Source organism: Enoplosus armatus, chromosome 19 (assembly GCF_043641665.1).
Source record: "Enoplosus armatus isolate fEnoArm2 chromosome 19, fEnoArm2.hap1, whole genome shotgun sequence".
NCBI classification, from domain to species: domain Eukaryota; kingdom Metazoa; phylum Chordata; class Actinopteri; order Centrarchiformes; family Enoplosidae; genus Enoplosus; species Enoplosus armatus.
In genome coordinates this window covers 13,385,001-13,405,016 of record NC_092198.1, presented here as the reverse complement: position 1 = coordinate 13,405,016, position 20,016 = coordinate 13,385,001, and the positions used below count along the sequence as shown (strand labels likewise).

Here is a 20,016-nt window from a genome sequence, read left to right as displayed (position 1 = left end):
CTGAGTCGGCAGGCACGAACCTGACGGCGAGAGCGCGAGAGGGGAAGGTGAGGGAGGATAAAAAAACGCCGAAGTTTCATCCGGCCGATAAAAGGTCACTATCATCAGAGAGTGGAGGTCTGAACTGTATCCACTATAGATCAGATAAACAACTCACCGTGGAGCTTCTGGTGGATTCAAACTACAGTAAAAAAATAGGGAGGACAAAAACATCATTACACAGTGAAGATGGAGGTAATAAATGATCCAAATAATCAATCATTTGATGCCGAGTTATATTTATTATTGATGAGGTAATACATTTTACATTGTTAAACATCATTTAGAGGCAAGTAATATCTCCCATGACTCGTGTATGAGTGCAGTGCTTATGTCATCATTCCCTTATTAAGTACCATCCCTTCTTCAGGATTTAAAAACACGCAACATCTAGTACATCATGAGCTATAAATATGATTATAAATACAATTTAATGTATAAAAGGAGGTCAACTCAGATTTAAAAAAGGCATAATGTTTATGTTAGCTTGTAAGTGTCACCAAGCACCACAATAGTTGGTATCAAGACTCATCAAGTCTTTTTAGCTGAGACTTGAGTGATGCAGGTATGACTGGTCTAGATTTGCGGTGACTCAGTCGTTCATCATAACGAGCGTGAAGCGGTGGCGGTAAGTCAGGTCTGAGATCAGACTTATCAACATTTTGTCAGGCAGGCAGGCAGAGTCACCTTCACAGCACAACCATTGAAATAAAAACCTGTCAGACTTTGCATGTGACCTACACAGTTAGAGGAAAAGTTCACATGTTTTCCAGTTCATATTAAAACAATACTAGCATGCCAATTTGTACATTGAAAGTGTTACTGGTTGCTGTAATCCTTCCTCCTGTCCATACTGGCTGCAAAGAGATCCCTTCCTAAGGTGATCCCAATGTAAGAGACGGGGAGGACTGTGGATTTCCCCCATCGCTTAAATTGGAGTCAGATTAGGAAGTGAACTCTCCGCAGCCAGTATGGACAGGAGGAAGAAGCCAGATAATGCTGTTAATGTACATACTGTATAGTCATGTTAGTATTGCTTTAAGACAAACTTAAAAATGTAAACCTCTCCTTTCTTTCTTCATCCTGCAGAGTCTTTTTTTAGATTCAAGTGCAAAAAACAAAAGCTGATAATAAATGTATTTTCAGCAAGTCATTCATTCCAAAAATAAAGAAGCACTTGTGGGTTTTTTTGTCGTAACAAGATGCACCAAATGAGAGAAACATTTCCTGACGACTTAGCACCACCTGCTAGAAATATTGTCACACTGTCTCCAGCTGTTCCTCTAGGTTCATTTGTTAGTGATGGCCTCTTAGAGCTCTTGTAATCACGTGTTTGGTCTCTTTATCAAGACTTTCAGTGAGTGTAGAGTTCAGTAACTTCAGACAAATGTTGGAAGTCATCATACTTCTTTAACAGGTAAGTGCTGTCAAACTGTACGAAATGTATCAAGTGTTGTGATCATGTAAAATCATTCCTTCCTAAATTTGACTATTTTACATTATAGAGGGCTGAGTCTTGCGTGACCTTTAAGCTTCCTACTCCTTCTTCAGGACCCAGACCTCATTCCTGCGGTTGGTCAGTTTGAAGGGACTGTCATACCCGGCTGCGTAGAACGGCTTGTCGACGTATGGGACTCCGTCTCTCTGCAGGCTTTCCAGAAGTTTAACGAGCTCCTCGCGCTTCAAATTCTCTTTGGAGAAACCACCGTATGTCCTGGAGGATGGAACGAGAAGGATTTAAGATTAAGTTTCAAGATCTAAGACTTGCAGGACTTGTCATTTTGACATTTTCACACAATATCACCTTGGATTAAAATTAAATGTATACATCGGTCAGTGCCTAGGTTGCACTCTACCTGACATAAGCTGTAAACTCCTTCCTGTACTCCACAAACACCTCTGGGTCGCTGGGCTCCGGTGGATTGTCCTGATGCTCCTCTGGGATGAAGAAGGACACGGTGAACTGAGATTCACAAGCAGGGCCGGCTCCAGGGTCCACGCGGCACGTCACAGGGGCTGTCATATCCACTTTTACCTCTGAGGAACAAAGAAATTAATACGATTTTAGAAAAAATTAAGCACAAGCAGAAAAAAACACATATCTGACAGCCATAAAACATAAAACGGGAGACATAGATGTAGTAACAAATATAAAAATGAGGATGGTTTGTCTGACATGTAATCAGCTTTTGTAAGATGCACAGATATCATATTTTCTAAACAAACCCTCAGTTGCCAGCTGGTGGATCAAAACGTCAGTACATAATGATACCTGAACAGATGGTGGATATAGAACCACAAAGTGTGGCAGATATGGAGGATTAAACACCAGGTTTACAGATCACACACTCTCCTTACACTGCAGACCTCAGTAGTCAACAGCACAAACAATATATATTCTCATAAATAATGCTGTTGTAAACTGCTGAGTAAGACAAAAGGCAGTGGTGCTGTTACAAACTGCTGAGCAAGAACTAAAGTGCACTTTTTCATTGACTCTTGCATTTATTCATTGACTCCATTATATTCGCACCACAGTTACCCATAACTTCATTCTGCAACACTTGAATGTTGTTAACTTGACTGATTGTGTTTAGTCAAGTTTCATTGTATTTAGTTTAGTTCATGGCTTTACGTCATCTAAAATAAAAGCCTCAAAACCACTTGACAAAGTCTCGACAAAATAAAGAATATTACAAGCTTCGCAAAAGAAAGTAAAGGTGCATCAGTCTGTACAGGTTTGAATTCAGCCTTTCATCGTACATCCATGTGGGATTCTAGGAACAAAACTACTGAAACTCACTGTTGTGGTTGTTGCCTTGAATGTAGCTGAAGAGCCGGCGGAAGCCAGCATTCATGGCTGCATCCCACTCCATCCCACTCAGAGTGGTGCTCACCCACTTGGTGTCATGGTAGGTGCGAATCTCATAGTCTTGTCCCTGCAAGAGCACGCATACATGCACGCACTGAATCAATAAAGTATCAGAAACTAGTGAAGAATGCCCATGTTACACCATATTCTGTGAACTGATCAGCTGAATTGCCACTGCAATAGTCTTTACTACATCACAAACTGTATTTTGATGGCTGTTACCAAAAATTATGACACACTATTTAGATAAGTCACATATTGTAGTAGATCTTTCTACAAATTAGTACTGTTTGTCTGATTATCAGCTTGTCAGTCATATGTAAAGCACTAAAAAAAATAAAGTTTGATCGGTATCAGTATGATTCAGTCACAGACATTTTGGGAGTGATACACACTTTAGTCAACGCAAAAATATTATTTTTATCATTAACCCTCTAGCATAACAGATTTTGGTGTAACACCCATCACAATATCCCAGACATCTCAATTTAATACGAAATAAAATAAAGAAAAGCAGCAAATCTTTACACTGGAGAAGCTGGCGTCATGCCACTTTAACTTGATAAAGAATTGATAGATTAAAACTGATCTTTTCAGCACTACCGAAAACTTAAAAATGCATCATAAATTCCCAGTGTTCAAGGTGAGGACCTCAAATATTTTGTTTTGTCAATTTTATCAATTCAAAACCCCAAAATATTCCATTGATGCTATAAATCAGAGACAGCCAACTTGACAAGGTAGAATAATTGAAAATTTGGCATTTATGTTTGAAAAATGATTGAACTCTCACTCACATCTCATGTCACATGGCAGACAAACAGAACAATCAACATCAGTCCAAAATGTAATGTCCTTTTAAAAAAGGTACTCTGGAAAACATTTACCTTTTTCTCATCTGCTGTGTATTTAGGATTCTGCAGTCCTGTTGAGAACAGAGCTTGTCCCACAGCTTTCAGCATGGCCGGTGTGAAGGTGGTCAAAACTGTCTGAAGTAAAATACTCAGACGTGTTCTAACCACTGAAATACATCGTAGCGTTAGGCAATAGAAAACCTCATACTGGTTTACAACCTGTTAACTACACCGAGTCACATGAGACTGGTTGTGTAAACGCATCTTAACTTGTAAAACAACTCTGGAAATACATATTCAGTTAATATTTCATATTCGGCAAAGTAATTATTCACCGCCTAACTTGACGCTTTTGTTAAAGCAATGTTATAATTTCACAAATTGTGCAATTATTGAATAAAGACAGAAAGAGAGAGATAATTACCTGTAAATTCACGCGTTTGGTCCTTGCTGTCAGGGTGTGGAGTACGTTTGTTTTCATAACATCGCTTCCGGTTACATAAATTTGAAATCTGATTGGCTGAGCGAGTGTAACTTCAAAATAAGAGTCCCGATCTTTGATGTCAACACCACTAAGTAAATATAGTGGTAGAAAAGTTCAACTTTGGCCTCCATTTAAATTTAGTTTGGGTGTGTTTGAGCTCCATAACATTCATGCAATAAAATGGTGCAGGAAAAAGGGCTTGACTGTAGAAATTACTAGTTCAAATTGCGCCACAAACACAAAAAAACCTAATGTCCGTTTAGATGAGGGATTATTTTTAAGGCAAAATAATGAAAACATGAATTGCCACATGGCAGTAGGCATAAAAATGACTGATTATGTTAAAGCAACTGTTCAACATTTTGGGGAAACACGGTTATTCACTTTCTGGCAAAGAGTTAGGTTAGCTTACCTGAGAAGATCTAGCAGCCGGTTAGCTTAGCTTAGCATAAAGACCGGAAACAGCCAGGCTGGCTCGTTCAAAAGTAACAAGGCACACGCAGTTGAAAGTAATTTCTCGGAAGAGCACCTCCCATTTATTTACTACATTATAAGTATTTACATCAAAGGGATTGATAGCCAACTTTACAAGAAAAAATAACTCATTTGCAGTATTTAAGAAACACACAGTCCAGGCGATGAGGCAAAATCACAAAGAGGTGTAGGAGTAGAAACAACCTAAAACCTAACAAGACACCGTCCAAATTCTTCACACACACACACACACACACACACACACACACACACACACACACACACACACGATGTGATAGACCAGGTATGACTGGGGAAAATGTTGCTACATCTGTAACTGACATGAATGTAGAAATGATGGTGAGGATATGATGAATGTGTTTGTTGTCTTTAGGCTTTGCAGGTGTGAAAACATGGAGCCTGTTGATGTAAGAGCCTGGGCAACAGATCCTGGTCTCTGAGGAGATGAAGAGAGGAGCAGTTGTGTTTCGAGCAGGTGTAGAGGCAAGGCAAGCAAGACTGTTTACAGATATGGATGCATAGTTTAGCATTTGCAATTCTATCTAGCAGTATTCAAATCGCAGATGCATCTCTCTTGTGATATATGCACACGCACGCACAAGCATTGTATGGACGAGGAACTGTAAAAATTTGACCTACAGGGACATGCAATCCAATGTAGAGACAGCAGCAGCTTTTTGTCTCCATATTGTCTTATGAGTTGAGTCTTATTCATTACAATTCATAGAGCCAAGGGCAGTGGAAAAGGCAGAAAGACAGAGTGGTTTGTCAAATGTATGTTGCTTACACAGAGTCAAAATGTCACCGCTAGAAATAGCAGAAAACAATTCATCACTTGAGCTCCAGAACTCCAGCAGCAACCTGGTAATAATTTCTATAAGCAGCCTAATATAGAGGAACAAGAGGGCCTTGACAATGGTTATAAAATTAATTGACATTAACTGGACAATAAAAACTATAAATGGTAGAGATAAATGGTTGATCCATGTATTGGTAGATCTATTTATTTGGCTGTACAGTCTTTTATGAATCCCCCTTTTACTGTCAAAATAAATATCAATTAAGACATTATATGATAACCTTTTCTAAGGCTCTATATCCTCCATAAGTTAGTGCATTTTATGTCCAGGTTGTAGCTGGTGAAGCTCTGGGGCTCTGCAAGTGTTTCAAGGCTGGTAATTCTGGTGGACGAAGGACAAAACGTCATCTTTGGACAGTTTCTCTGGGTCCATCCGTGTCTGAGAATCATGGACTATCACCCCGTCCACCCAAGCCCAGAAGAGCCGCTCAGAGTGGCAAATGCTGAGGACGAAGACAAAGAAAGGACACTGTTCATTCATCAGATCATAAAGGCTGGTGTTACATATGTAATAATTATGTGGTAAAGTACCCACCCATGTTCATGTAAATTGAGCTTTTTTATTATTATTATTCCCAATACAGAACTGACTGATTCAATCGATTAAATCAGAAATAAATGAATTCAATGTGGGTGGAGAAGACAGTACATACTGGAAGGGAGCAGCAGAGTTGGGTGGCATTTCATAGGTGGACTCCTTGGTTGTCTTGTTATAGAAGAATTTCATCTTGGAGTTTTTACTGTATGCCATCGTCCACGGCTCTGAGGGATGGAGAGAGAGATTAGAAACGTAAAACGAACCGACAGTCCCAGTGTTTTTCCCCCAGGATTGTTGAGGATTTGACATAAATAAAATCTGCAAAAGAATTAAAGTGACACTTTTTGACAATGAGCTGCAGCACAAACACAAACACATACCATTGACAGTCTTAATGATGTAAAGGCCCGTGGGAAGGAAGTGTCGGTCATCTCTGCCGGTGTAGGACAGACGCGGAACTCCTCCTGAACTCTTTGTCACCTTCATCTCTAGTCTGGATAATAAAACAAGAAATAGTAGTAAAGCCCCAACATTTAGTAAATGATTATATAAAACTTGGCTTGATATTTTATAGATCATGTTGACTCTTGGACAGTCGTCCTGTCATACCTGACAAAGATTTTCTCCATTTCCTCCAGCCTGTACACTTCCTTCACTCTGTTTGGGAAAAGACACGTTACATTTAAGACCCCCTCCAGACATGTTCTAAGACACATAAAAATATTCTGCATTGAATAACAATTTGTGTTTCATATGGTTTTTCCACAAAAATATTCAATTATCTGGTTGTGAATTCTTCAGCATTCAGGATAGTTCACTTCATGTAAATTAATACCTGATAGGGTTCATGTCTGGTCTGCTGGGTTTGGCTACTGCCTTCACAAACTTCTCAGCCATCTGGATCCTGGAAATACAATGTGTATCATTTAGTCAACTATAGAAAACTGGTATGAAAAGTTCATTGTATTGCAATGAACATGTCAATGCATTTAGAACAATGTATTTATTTATGCTTTACAGAGAAATGAGAATTACAATTTTGACATAATTTTAAAGATCAATAAGTAAATGAATAAAAGTGTAAGAATCAATAACAGGTGACGCTGTCCTACCTTTGGTTGAAGTGCTTATCTCTTACATCAGTGCCATTCAGTATTAGTACATCCATTACGTGAACTGCATTGATCCTTCGCTGAGCTTTGCCCTGAGGACCACATATACTGTATTTATAAAAACCACAACCAACTTGTTCAGGTGTATTATTTCAGCATTAACAGAAATGGAGCCAGGCTTAAATAGATTAGGATACTGGGTCCCATATATCATCTGTTCCCTCCTTTCACCTCGCCCTTCAGCTCTTGGACGATCTCCACACTTAGAAGTGTATCTCTTGGCAGCTCCAGCTTGAAATTCTCCAGTTTCCTCCAGCGCAAGGGCATCTTCCCATCCCATGTGTATATCTGAGACTTCTACACAAGCCAAGGGGAAATAGAGAGGACAGATAAAAACATGAAAACAAGTTCAATCCCAGGCTACCATGCTTAAAAAAGTAGTAAAGCCTCTCTGGTCACCACTATCCCTCTAAATAAAAAATAAAAGCATTAGGGGTGAATAGATTGGCCAGATCTCTATTTTAGTCTTTTCCAGAAGAAAAGTGATGATACAAGCCTGGGTTTTCCATCACTGTGTGTTAATGAATAGATAGGAGCTGCTATCTGATATCAAATATGGAAAATCTTGAAAAAGACAAATTATTCCAACTGGGTACAAAAAGAAGGTTTTTGTGAAGAATACATTACTACAGTGCAGTCAGACAAGACACAAGTTCAAGACCTACATTTTGGTGTTTTGTGTCTCCTAAGACTCACCCCCAGCGACAGAAGGAAGATCTGCTCTCCACCTCCCACAATGCACCTGTGGTCCAGGATGTGACGCAGCTTCTCGAGTGTGGTGGAGTTGAGAGGTGTGAGCTTACACTGGAATAACTCCACATCTGAATTCTGAGGTGCAACAGGTCAGAGAGGCAGGAGAGACAGAACAGAGAGACAACATTTTAAACCAGCCCATTTGTTTCCCATCAAGATTAATTTATTTGGACAGCCTAACTAAACACATAATATTCTCAACCCTATGGGAAATACTGTTTAGGATTTGTGGAAAAAACTGAGAACTGACCTTAATCAGTTCATAGAACTTTGACTTTGGGTCTGATGAAGCAGGAGTGACTCTGGCCTTGTCTGGGACCTGGAAATTGACATAAAATTTATTTAGAGGTGGAATAACAAAGAAGAAAAATACAATTATATATATGTTTGTCCACTCACCTGCCAAAGTTTCAGACACTCCTTCCGAATGTCTGCTTGCCTCGGCTCTGCAAGGGTCCTAGAGAAACAAATGCAGTCGCTTGCATACATTAACACCATGACACATGGCTACGCTTAATGCACATAGACATGTACAAGACAGGGTACTCACGGGTCTACGACGTAGGCGTGGATCTTAGCCAAGGCCTTGATCTGGACTACACAGAGGCTGCAGTGAGAGTTCATTTAATTCAAGTCACTCAGTTTGAAATGAAAAGATTAAGGTCCTTGTGAATACTGTGCGACTCTACCTCTCATTAGAGTTGACCATAAACTGGTAGAAGTCGGTGTCCTCCTTGATGATGCTCAGGGGAACCACATCCGTAACGTCTGTGTCCGTGTTCCTCAGTTGGTTCAGTTTCAGGTTGATTCTGAACATGTATTCCCTGACGGCGTCTGATCCGGGCTTCAGACCGCGACACACTATGTACCTGCGGACGGCAAAGAGTTGGAAGAGATTTACAGACGCAAGAATCTCTCTACAATCTCTCTTCTTGGTCTAAATAAACAATTAGATCCATAGCAGAGAGACTGTCCCATTTCCTCTAATTGAGACGCTGCACAGTCAACTTTTCTGCCTAACCCTAATTGTAATTTTGAGTCAGTTATCAGTGAAGAAATACTTTCCTTCAGACAGAAAGTGATAAATCCTAATCTGAGAACAAATATAAAAGTTGCTTCCAGGCAGCAGAGAGCTGGGACTCAATGATTATTACTGAACTTTAAAAGTGGAGACATTTTTCCAGTATTTCATTTAGGATTTTTTTGTCTGCACACCTCACTGAGGCTGAATAAACAAGTAAAACTAGAATTACTGCCTCGCGTTGTATGCCTCCACCAACCAGTCAAGTTGCAGTTTACATCTGTCCAGACTCATATAATATAGTAATAAATATTACTATTATACTATAATATATAGTGAATACTTGGAAGGAATTGAATAAAAGGTATAAATTGTATCTTTTTGGCTAAATGGAAGATATCACCATATGAATGATGCATATGTATGATTACAGTAAATATACAATATACATTGTTGAACTGATAAGTAAAGGATTATCATACATGTATTGGCTAAACAGGTGCACATGTACTTGATTACTATGTAAAGATGGATTCTTATAGAGTAAAGCTACACAAAATGTGCTGCTTTTGTTTTCTCCTCACTCACAGGATCACAATCAGCTGGGCGCGCTGCAATAAGTTGATGACGCTCAAAATGAGGCAGGAAGTGAAAGGCAGGGACGAGATAGAGGACAGCCCCTAACGTGCTAGTTATTGTTTACTTATTGTGTCGTACCAGTCAACATGTGTGTGAAATCTGGATTTGCCCAATTCATTCTTAAATTATGGCTAAAAACCTAACCCTAACCTTTGAGTCAAACGTGTCACCTGAGTTATGGCCAAAAACGTGTTTTGTGAGGTCACAGTGACCTTGACCTTTGGCAACCAAATTCTAATCAGTTCATCCTTAAGTAACCAAATCCACACATATCTTCTTACAGTCACACACGCACATACACACACAGCCCCACCTCTCAGAGTTGGCCGGCCTGCTGGTGACAGGTTTGAAGAGAGAGATCCTGTCGAAGCAGAGGTAGAGCAGATAGACCAAACCCACACTGAAGGGAGTGAAGAGGTCAAACGTCTTACAGACAAAGTGACCACCTGGAGAAGACACAGTGCCACTATCATTTCAGCTCTGACACAAACATACAGTAACATGTGCACACAAATACAGAGGGGAGCACAATAACATGAATATGATGAACACCAGGAGCGATCCACTTTGCCAGAGTTTAAAATAGACACGTATGCAGACAAATTAGGTGACCCACCAAATCATGTGTATACACATACCTGTCCTGAGTGTAGAGATGGCAGTGAGGATCTGACAGAGCAGCAGCTGTTTACTCAGGATCTCCTGAATGTTTTCCTGGCCTTCCACAGAGAAACCCTACCGGAGACAGTCGTCAAAGCAAAAGCGATCCAATCACTAGACAGAGAGCTGGACATCTCAGTTGAAGCCATCAATCTGTACCCTCATCTTCTGCACCCTCATCTTCTGCTTGATGCGTACATTTTAGATCTTTGCATGCTTTGAAATATGTATACTCTGCAGTAGTAAGTAGTAGTAAGTCTCACCCCATCTGCCATGAGGAAGTGCAGCCCTCTTTTTTCTGTACTCTCCAGGACAAAGTTTCGGAAAGCAGTCATGTTTTCTGGCCGAGTGATGTCGCCGTCGCCATCCACCCCTCCCTCACCTGGGACGCACAGAGGTCACGCTTTCACTGAATCATTCATCACCTGAGACATAACCAATGTCTGTTCTCCCCCCTGAACGTAATGTGCAAGTTTTATGCGCGTACCATAGTAAGGCTCAAACAGCTCACTGGGCGCTGCATAAAAATCTTCCAGTTTGAAGTCACAGGGTCCTTTCAGCGTCATGCCAAAGCCCTTGGCATGCCAACGCCTCTTCCACAGTATGTACTCTGAGAAGCCTCCAGGCCCCGCACAGACGTCACCGAAGTACAGAAGCTCGCCCTCACGGTCCTTTGTCAGAGATTTCTGCATAGTGAGAGAGGTTTGTCTCACCATCTGTTGATATGGGCCTGTGTGTCCTGATCCAACAAACATTCAGTGCAATACATATCAGCTGTTTGAGCAAACTCACCCCTTGTGAATCCTTTGGGTTGGTGAACATATTGTCGAAGCAGTGGTCGATGTTGGCCATTTTCATAGCTGCTCTAAATACAGGAAGAACATAATACAACTTGTCATTGTCTTTAAAGGATTGGCACATCCACTACAGTTCTGTGTTACTGAAGAAGTAAACCTGTCACTAACCTTTTCCAAAAGGCAGGAAGTAATCATATACTATTTTATTTTATTTTCAGATAATTTATATAATATACAAATCAAATGTGTAGCAACACACACAGCCACATGCTTTACATTTGGTGTCATTCAAATGTTTGTGCAAATATGTGTAAGTGAAGTGATTCAATTAAATAAAACCTCAAAAAACAAACAAACAAATGAGTTATAAAATATTATCCACATTGATTATTTCCACCCTGTTGTTAACTACCTAAAGACTGACCTGTTGAGGAAGATACCTCCTCTGATCGTCTCGTAAGGGTTAGAGCGTGTCCGTGCTCTCCTCATCTCCTCGCCCTCCAGGTTATCAAATACTGTCTGAACATCAAACAGACACAGTGGTTACACAACTCAGGGATATTACAGTATTTGGGTCCATCCAATGTAGACGGCAATTCACAGATCTTTACACACAGAAAAGCCCACTGATGAAGAAAACAGGTTCCCAAACTGCCAATAGTTTATCTACAAAGGAAATGTAGGAAGGTGAATACTTTTGATTGTTTAGACAGCACAAATACAAACTTTAAAGACATTTCTAAAGGTATACAAAGATGTCATTAACTCATCTTTGTGTGTAATATGCAGAGTCCAGTGTAGACAGCATATTTACCATCCTTCTGTGTTTTTATTTGCTTCATCTAAGCCATTAAAACATTTACCTTTACACTGAAGAGGCTTCCCACATTTCCTCTGCTGGTTTATCACTACCATTCACACCAGACCCACGACAGACTTGCATTAAGTCAACACGTATTTTTGCAGGGTTAATGCCTTCTAGCTAATTGCCACCTCTGTTTCCTGAACATTGGAGTAGATACTGCTGAGGTATTTACATAAAGATTCTGTTATATTATGTTTATGTGTAAAATAAAAAAGGAATTAAAATGAAACAGAAGTTATAACTCACCTTGCACCTTAGAAGAGTGTGCAGGAGGTCTTCAGTGCAAAACTCTGTCTCATCCTCAATCTTTAGTTTCCTCTGTAAGCAGTTGAAAACAAGACTTTAAGAACAAATATGAGGCAAAAGAGTATGCCTGAGTGAACACTGTGTACAATACATATCAAAGTAAGCTCCTGTTTGTATTTACCCGTCCCAGAATCATCCAGTCCCTCAGCTCATCTGCATCTGGGGTCTCTGTGGTGCATTCTGGGAACCATTCTACCTTCTCTATGGCACTGGGCTGGACAGACAAACCAAAAAAGAGACAAAGGGTGGAAACAAGAGAGATGGGAAACAACAAATCATGTCAACAGGTCATCATGATGTATACATAACAAAATAGTTCTCAGGAGTAAAAAAAATGAGAAAAAACTCAATTGATAGTTCAATAATAGACACGTAATTCACATAATTTACAGAAAACACCACTGAAAACATTATGTGGTTATTATTTACTGCTGTGTACCTCTGGTTCATCGCGCCAGTCCACATTGAGCTCCCCCTGAAAGCCCTGCAGTGTGAGACCGAGACCCCTTCTCCCTCGCTGGGTAGAGGCCTCCACAATCTCTTTGCGTCCCTGGCCAAACTTCCCAAGACCTTCACCCTCACGGAAGCCCATCTTGGCCTGAGGGGGTAAGAGGTAAGAGACAATATGGCGTTAGGAAAAGACAGTGTAAAACTCCTCTGAACACTTTGCAAAATAAGCTTAAAATGACATAAGAAGAAGCTCATACGTAAAATCAAAAATCCTGCAACACAGACTGTTAAATATCTAGTGTTAGTGCAGGTTTCAATACATTACCATGAGTTTCTGTGACACACTGTTGTACATAGTGAAGTTGGAGGAGGCCTGTGTGCCGTCAGCGTCTTGGTCATCAAAGGATGATATGGAGGGCATGGAGAATCCCGGTCTGTGATCCTCCTGGTCACTGAGGGAATCATTTTGGCTAGAGTCTGGACAGGACAAAACCACAGACACACAGGTACAAACCATTCATGTTGAAACAGGAGCAGGCAGAGACACCAAAGTAAACAAACAAACAAACAAACCTCAGCTACAACCATAGTAACTACTTGACTTAACAGAGTATGAATTCTATTCATAGAAAGAGGCTTAATATTACCTATGGCATGTAAAATATCAGATCTAAAATCATGGCATGCACTGTTTGGAGGGGGGAAATTAATCTATCCACCTTGTCTGGATAATTGTGACTCTTCATCGGAACTGCTGTCTTCACGTTGCCTCTTTGTCCCCTGCAGCGGAGCCGGCGCTGCTTCGGCTCGTCTCTTCATCGTGGCTGAAACAGAGCAGAGAGGACATTAACAATAAGATACTGATGGATGAGGTGCAACAGCAGCACAGAGGATACAGGGGAAAACCAAGGACTGTGACAGGAATACCCAACCAAGGGTTAAGGTCATTTTAAACAAAATGAAAAAGAACAGAGCAGCAGAATCTACCTTCATGTACATGTCAACAATGGCAGACTAAACCACAACAGCAAGTATGACAATGATGCACATTTGAAAGGCAGCCAAAAGCATTTAGGCATATAGTGCTGAAGCTTAAACAATGATTAAATTAACTGATTAATGGACTAAAAATCAAAATGTATCAACTAGAAAGAGAAAACCACATGCATACAACGCTGGTAAACATTTGCTGACTACAGCTTCACAAATGAGAATTGTGGCCTATTTTTCCTCTTTTTATTATTGTATTAATATGATTTTTAAACAGTTTTAAGACATCCCGTTAGGCTGTTAAATTTTGATTGGTATATGACATTAGGTTTGACCTTAAAAACAGTTGAGAAAATAACTGTTAGTTGCAGCTCTAATGTCCCGGTGCATGCTTAGCAATGCGTAAATACTGACTTTCATATTTCCTTACATATGAATGCTCAACATACATAAATAACATGTGTACGGAGACAGGAAAAAGGAAAAACTGATCAGCAGCAGTCCTTTCAACAATGATATACGGTCACACACTCTACAACAGTGCCACCAATATTCTGCTCTGAAGTCATTAAAATGCTTTGTCTAAATTGAGCAAAGTAGAAAAAGTGCTAACTTGCTTTATTCTTTGCTGCTTTCTGGTGTCGGAAACTTTTAAATAACTCCCAGGCAAACACAATCCAAAACTTGTAAAATTAGGTGACTATATTATATTCTCGTCGTGATATCAGATGTAGGTAAAAGCATCGAAAATGGATATTAGCAACAAGTCTTCACATGAACGCACATATGAACCGCTTCATTTATCCCCAACTAGCGCCTTTCTTGTATTAACATTACATTCAGAAGAGGCGTGTATTGTGGCTAGTCAACATAACACAAGCGATGTTTTGATCCTCCACGTTGCCACAGGTTGACAATTTTCAATCTGAAAATAAATGTCCTGCTAATTCGAACCGTTACCTCTGTGGTTATGTTGTAGTTAGCAGCAGTCAGCTATCAAAGTTTGGTAAAGTCGACCCATGCCACTTTCCAAGATATATTTTTGCAGGAAAACACAACTAAAGTAAACAGGTTTGGCTGGTTAGTGTCAGTGTGGGTGTTTACGGTGTTTTCTGTGAAACGAAACTGCGCAGCTGTAGCAGCATTAGCTGTTAGCTAGCTAAATTAGCCAGCTAGTTTTTACCAGCTCAGAAGAAAAACTCCGCTCTTCTGTGGTGAGACAGCAGCGACAAAGCGTTAACTCCGCATGAGTTTCAAGATTTCCCAGTTAGGTTTTTATTTGCATGGAAACTTTTGTAATAAATACACTATTTTTTGAAGTTTACATTAGCCCGCGTTCTGTTTTTAGAGATTTCAGGGGTCCTTCCTTTTCTGACGACACGCAGTAATGATGCGCGTGACGTAACGACTGTCTATACAAGTGCCTGTGTGTTATATATTTTTTTGTTTTAATCATTGTATTCATTTTATTGGTGGCCCCTGCTTGGACTAATTATATTGAATTATGACTGGTATATACAAAGGATGTTGTTCATGAAATGTTTAAATTAAGAAGAAAAAAAGCATGAAAGAGCAGTCATTTCCTTGTTCATCTTGATGGTATGACTTAAGTGAATTATGTACTTACACTGTAAGAACACAGGGTCTCCCCTGCAGCTGTCTCCTTTGTCACAGGTTGGGACCCCAGGTGCTTCTCTAAGTGAGTAGATTTTATCAACATTTGTTTTGGTTTAAGAAAAAAAATATGAATTCTAAAATCTTCCAATTTTCTTAGAATAAGAAAGATAAAATTAGCTGGGACTAATTTGCATAAAACTTTAATTGCATTGTTTTTTGTGTGTGTGATTAAGTGATTAGATTTTCCTTTAATCGGTCTTGCATGTCTGTTACATTGGGCTAATCCGTTCTTGGCATGTGAGTTGAGGTATCCTGAGCTGTCTGTCAAAACAATTATTAGGCTATTTCCAGTGGTACTTTACAATGGTTTTTGAAAATAGGCCTCTATGCTCTTGTGTGCGAAAGAAAGGCACTCAGGAACCTGTCAGCACAACCTTTGTGTCCAGACTGTCTGCACATTGAGTGAAAATCGTTTTTCTCCCACGGGCTAAATTAATAATCTTTTCTGTGTATTTCCAAATGTGAGCACTGAGCAAGGTACAGTAGATGCTGTGGGATTATCAAGTTTCAAGTAAATGCTCTTCCTTTCGTGATGCAGCTTGAAGCGAACGTGTCAGTGCATCGCATGCCTTCAATGATGTGTCTGTGAAATCCTTCTTAGAAGACACAGAGTTAATATCCTGCTTTCGTGACACCAAAGAGATAACTATGGAAGCACTTCCTTCACTTCACTGACACATTTTCATTTCATTTCGTTGCATTTTGATTTGTAACACAAATTGTGTTGATAGCTTCACCCCTTCAGAAAGTAACATTCACTTTCTTTGCTTCATTGTTTTGAGATTATTTAAGATTGTGCTGTAAAAAATGTTGTACTTTACAGTATACTTTTGTGTGGATTGTTTTTTAATTGAACTGCTTGTTGTTGCTTGATGCACCTTTTAAGATTAAGCTTCTTTGAAAAGGAGATGAATATCTCAATAAAAGTCATCTGACTATACAAAAGATAAATAGAATATATAATGTAAATATGTTCGCCCAGACAGATAGAGCCTGTCTAGGATGTTTCCCTGCTTTTTATCCAATGCATGCTGGGATTGGCTGCCATGACCCTGAGGAGGAATAATAAGGTTTAGAAGATATATGGATTGATTATGGCTTAGATATTGTAAAATAGATATGGTTCCTATATGTATACAGAATGTGTGCTTTTGCTTTTGTTATACCTTTAGACACGCATGTCTGCATCCACTGTCACAATGCGATTTGCCTTTTAATTGTTCCTAATTGTTAAACTCCTCTCAGTGACCCCAGCAGACGTCATTACAGCGTTGCTTTGTCTTCCGCTGATGGGGATGTGTGTTTCTTCCCCACATAATTGGTGGCCAATGGACTTAGAACATCTCTCACAGGTGTATTAATCCACCGCAACTCCAGTTGCTCTGCTAATCCTCCACTGACACAAATGCACATTCACACGGAGACACACACACAAACACAGTCCGACACCATGTGACCAGCTTACGCAATGAAGCCAAGGCTTTATATACTACCTGTAGGCAACGGTCTCCCTCAAGGGAGATCATTACAGTGCAGGTGTGTGTCAGTCTATCTATCCGAGTGAGGGAGTGAGGAGTGTGTGCGTGTGTCTTTGGACACAGGGGAGAGCTGCTGCTACTGCCACACTCAGCCTGGTGGAGACGACCGAGGCCAGAGAGACACAGAGGGCGAGGGATCAAAGGGATCCACAGTGATAAAGTTGCCTAGCAGAAAGTCCTGAGGGGCTCGCTGCAGTGGGCTTCTCTTTTTTTTTGTCGTCTCAGCTGTGAAGCACTGGAGAGAACAACAACCATGTTTTTTCGCATCCCTCGACTGACCCCTGGATATATTAGATACCTCCAGGTGCGTAAGATGCTTTACGGTGATTTTCTTCTTTAGATAGATGAATGATTAATCTTGGATGACTAGGGACATCTGCAGTGGCGCAGCAGTGGAGCAAATTCCATTAGAGCCTCTAATAACAAACAACTGTTGAGATCTAGAGCCTCGGCCCTGCACATGTCTCTGTCTACACTGCTTCAGTCAAAAGTTGATGTTGCATTGCAGGAAGCAGAGCCTTGGTGTGTTGATTTTAAACATAGAAAACTAAGATTTCTTAATGCTGCCTTTCATGTGCATTAAATAGATTAACTGTTGATTAAACCATCTTGTGCATACCCGAAGAAAAGGTCAACACAATAGAAAGAAAGAAAGATTTGTATTGAATTGTCACTTCACTGCTCTGAAAGCTCATTTTAAAGTGATGCCACTGACTCATCAATATACACAAAGTGCCCATTCGTGTGTGTGTGTCATGGCAGGATTCAGAATAGAGGATTACAGCAGCCTGTCTTTGAATGGATTTGAATTAGAGATGCCTTAGCTCCTCGGGGTCAGGTAAATGCCCTCTAATTGGATCTCCAGAGGACTAGCATGAGATCCATGTTCCCAATCACCCTGGTGGGTATTTCAGAGACCTCCAGCTGGATTTAGGAGCCTACAGTGTGGCTTGTGTTTGTTTTAAAAATGGACAGTGTCGAACCTCATTATCTGTGACTCAGCTCACCACAGTTCATGTTAGATAATTCTCAATCCTTTGGTTTATCTGAGACACCTCACTGTACAGCGACTAACATGACAGTAATCAGAAAATAACTGAATTTATATCTGACTTTAGGACATGTCTTGGATTGGCTCAAATTTCTGAGATGTCTTCAAACCTGCAGAGGACTGACACACAGGCAGTGACTGTATGACTTGGTTCAATATGTATTGAAACTTGACAAAATGGAGGTTCTAGTGCGGCTCTTCCCTTATGGTAAGACCATCGCTGGGATGAGACAGGTGTGTGACCAGGGTCACCTCTTTAAGGACTCTACTGCGACCAAAGCCAGGAGGAACGTTGCTGCTGACACACTGCCTTGGTCACCATCGGCCCTGGCGATGATGGCGCCCGGTGGTGGTTGTTGTGGCTTCGTGGGTGGTGACACCTGCTCTCTCTTTCAGACTCAGGCAGCCCAGACTGTGTTGCAGAGCCGGGAGGCCCCTGTGATGCCACGCGTGGCCTTCCTGCTGGGTCTCATGGGGATCGGCATGTGCGGCTACAGCTCCCGCCAACTCACACTGCACTACAAGCCGTCAAGTCACCTCTTTAGATGAGATGGCCGCAGGGGTCATGGGAGCACACCACACACACACACACACACACACACACACACACACACAGACATACACACACATCTGAGTCTGACATTTTGGGAAATATGCTTATTTGTTTGTTCCTTGGCAAATTTTTGATTTTACACTTGTTTTTTGTACAGAATAAACAAACAAGATGTAACATGTTAATTATTGAGCTTTAGAGGTGCTGGTAGGTGGATTTTAAGATCATTTGACTGAACCAGGCTAGCCGTTTCCTGTGTTTTCAGTCTTTATGCTAACCTAATCTCACCGGCTGCTGGCTGTAGCCTTATTTAACGGACAAATATGAGAGTGGTATCAATCTTCTCATCGATCTCATCAAGAAAGAAAATAAGCATATTTCCTAAAATGTGGAACTATTCATTTACAAGTAACATGGAAAGACCAACATGATTGAAGGAAGTGATGCTACCAGGATTTATGTTTCTGTTTTTGTTTTTCTCTGTGCATCCCTACTAGTATAATGATAATATACCATAATACATGTGGTTCAAGTTCAATATCATCCTTGTTCTGGATTTCATTATGATTTTGTTGTGTTTAAGATGAAAAGATTGTTGCCTTGAGGCTCCGTTTTTGCAGTAAAAAGTAAAAAAGCAAATGATCCCTGTTTAAAACTACCCCTCCTTTTAAGCACAGTGCAGTTTTTTGTGACTAATATGCAGTGGAACAGAAAGACAGCTCTTAATATTTCTGATGAGCTTGGTTGATGTCATACTTGAACCCGTGCCTTATCATGGGGGTATCAAGTCAGAATTTACCATTTAAATATTTTTTTCAAACACATCAATGGTCTTTAAAGACACATTTCTAAATACAGTTTGAGCTGAGCCCCAAGAAATCTCTTCCAAAACCCTCAGTCTTTTAATCACCATTACTTTGCCTCTGGCATTTTGGCAATTTCCATGATGTAACACAGAGCTCCCAAGTCCCTCCTCTTTCGGAGGACAGCAAGTGTTGTGTCGTCTTAACCCGTTTGCTCTTTCTGGATTTCTAGGGTAAGATTGCACAAGACAAGGACACGAGAGAGAGATATCACGTCAGAAGCTGCTTCAACTCAGAGAATCAAGGCATTTATATTTCAGTCGGGTTTCACTCTTGATTCTGGAGTTGACAGTATAAGTTTTGGCCTTTCTGATATCTCTCTCCTTTATGTGCGTGCCAGAGGAGTAAGTAAGGGATTGCTCTCAATCTGTTTGGCTGAGCTCAACTCCGGAAAATACACAGAGAAGATACAAACAGAAACATAAGAAAACGTGTGACCTTTGATTTGTGATCAATGCTACTTTGCACTTTTTTTGGTGTACATATGTTGTACATAATGATGTACATATCACTTTGATGCTGTATGAGATTAGTAGATCA

The 20,016-nt window shown here is 40.4% G+C and overlaps 3 protein-coding genes across 4 annotated transcripts in view; all 3 read right to left on the bottom strand.

The window, feature by feature from the left end:
- Positions 1-272: 272 nt before the first annotated feature.
- hebp2 (heme binding protein 2) lies at positions 273-4,224 on the bottom strand. The gene is made up of 5 exons (XM_070926001.1): positions 4,190-4,224; positions 3,799-3,932; positions 2,843-2,978; positions 1,896-2,076; positions 273-1,753 (listed from the first exon to the last, which is right to left on the bottom strand). Exons 2-5 carry the CDS (start codon positions 3,871-3,873, stop codon positions 1,576-1,578), a joined length of 570 nt encoding a protein of 189 aa, XP_070782102.1. The 5' UTR covers positions 3,874-3,932; positions 4,190-4,224; the 3' UTR covers positions 273-1,575.
- Positions 4,225-4,759: 535 nt separating this feature from the next.
- cmtr1 (cap methyltransferase 1) lies at positions 4,760-14,858 on the bottom strand. 2 transcript variants are annotated; one of them, XR_011598899.1, is made up of 25 exons: positions 14,755-14,858; positions 13,524-13,628; positions 13,130-13,281; positions 12,794-12,952; positions 12,476-12,568; positions 12,295-12,366; positions 11,608-11,702; positions 11,179-11,251; positions 10,874-11,072; positions 10,650-10,768; positions 10,365-10,461; positions 10,040-10,172; positions 8,756-8,935; positions 8,617-8,673; positions 8,466-8,523; positions 8,317-8,385; positions 8,010-8,141; positions 7,485-7,610; positions 7,254-7,345; positions 6,977-7,045; positions 6,751-6,798; positions 6,522-6,634; positions 6,257-6,365; positions 5,384-6,046; positions 4,760-5,180 (listed from the first exon to the last, which is right to left on the bottom strand). XR_011598899.1 is itself a non-coding variant. In XM_070925572.1 (24 exons), the coding sequence occupies exons 2-24, from the start codon at positions 13,621-13,623 to the stop codon at positions 5,911-5,913; spliced, it is 2,481 nt and encodes an 826-aa protein (XP_070781673.1). In that variant the 5' UTR covers positions 13,624-13,628; positions 14,755-14,858; the 3' UTR covers positions 4,760-5,910. The 2 variants fall into 2 exon arrangements, 1 of the variants encoding a protein (XP_070781673.1); XM_070925572.1 differs by having other exon boundaries at positions 4,760-6,046.
- fbxo25 (F-box protein 25) overlaps positions 10,883-20,016 on the bottom strand; it is a 43,663-nt gene continuing 34,529 nt past the window's right edge. Inside the window, exon 11 of the transcript XR_011598900.1 lies at positions 10,883-10,892. The gene's annotated coding sequence lies outside the window, so the exon portion shown is untranslated. The remainder of the gene's footprint in view (positions 10,893-20,016) is intronic.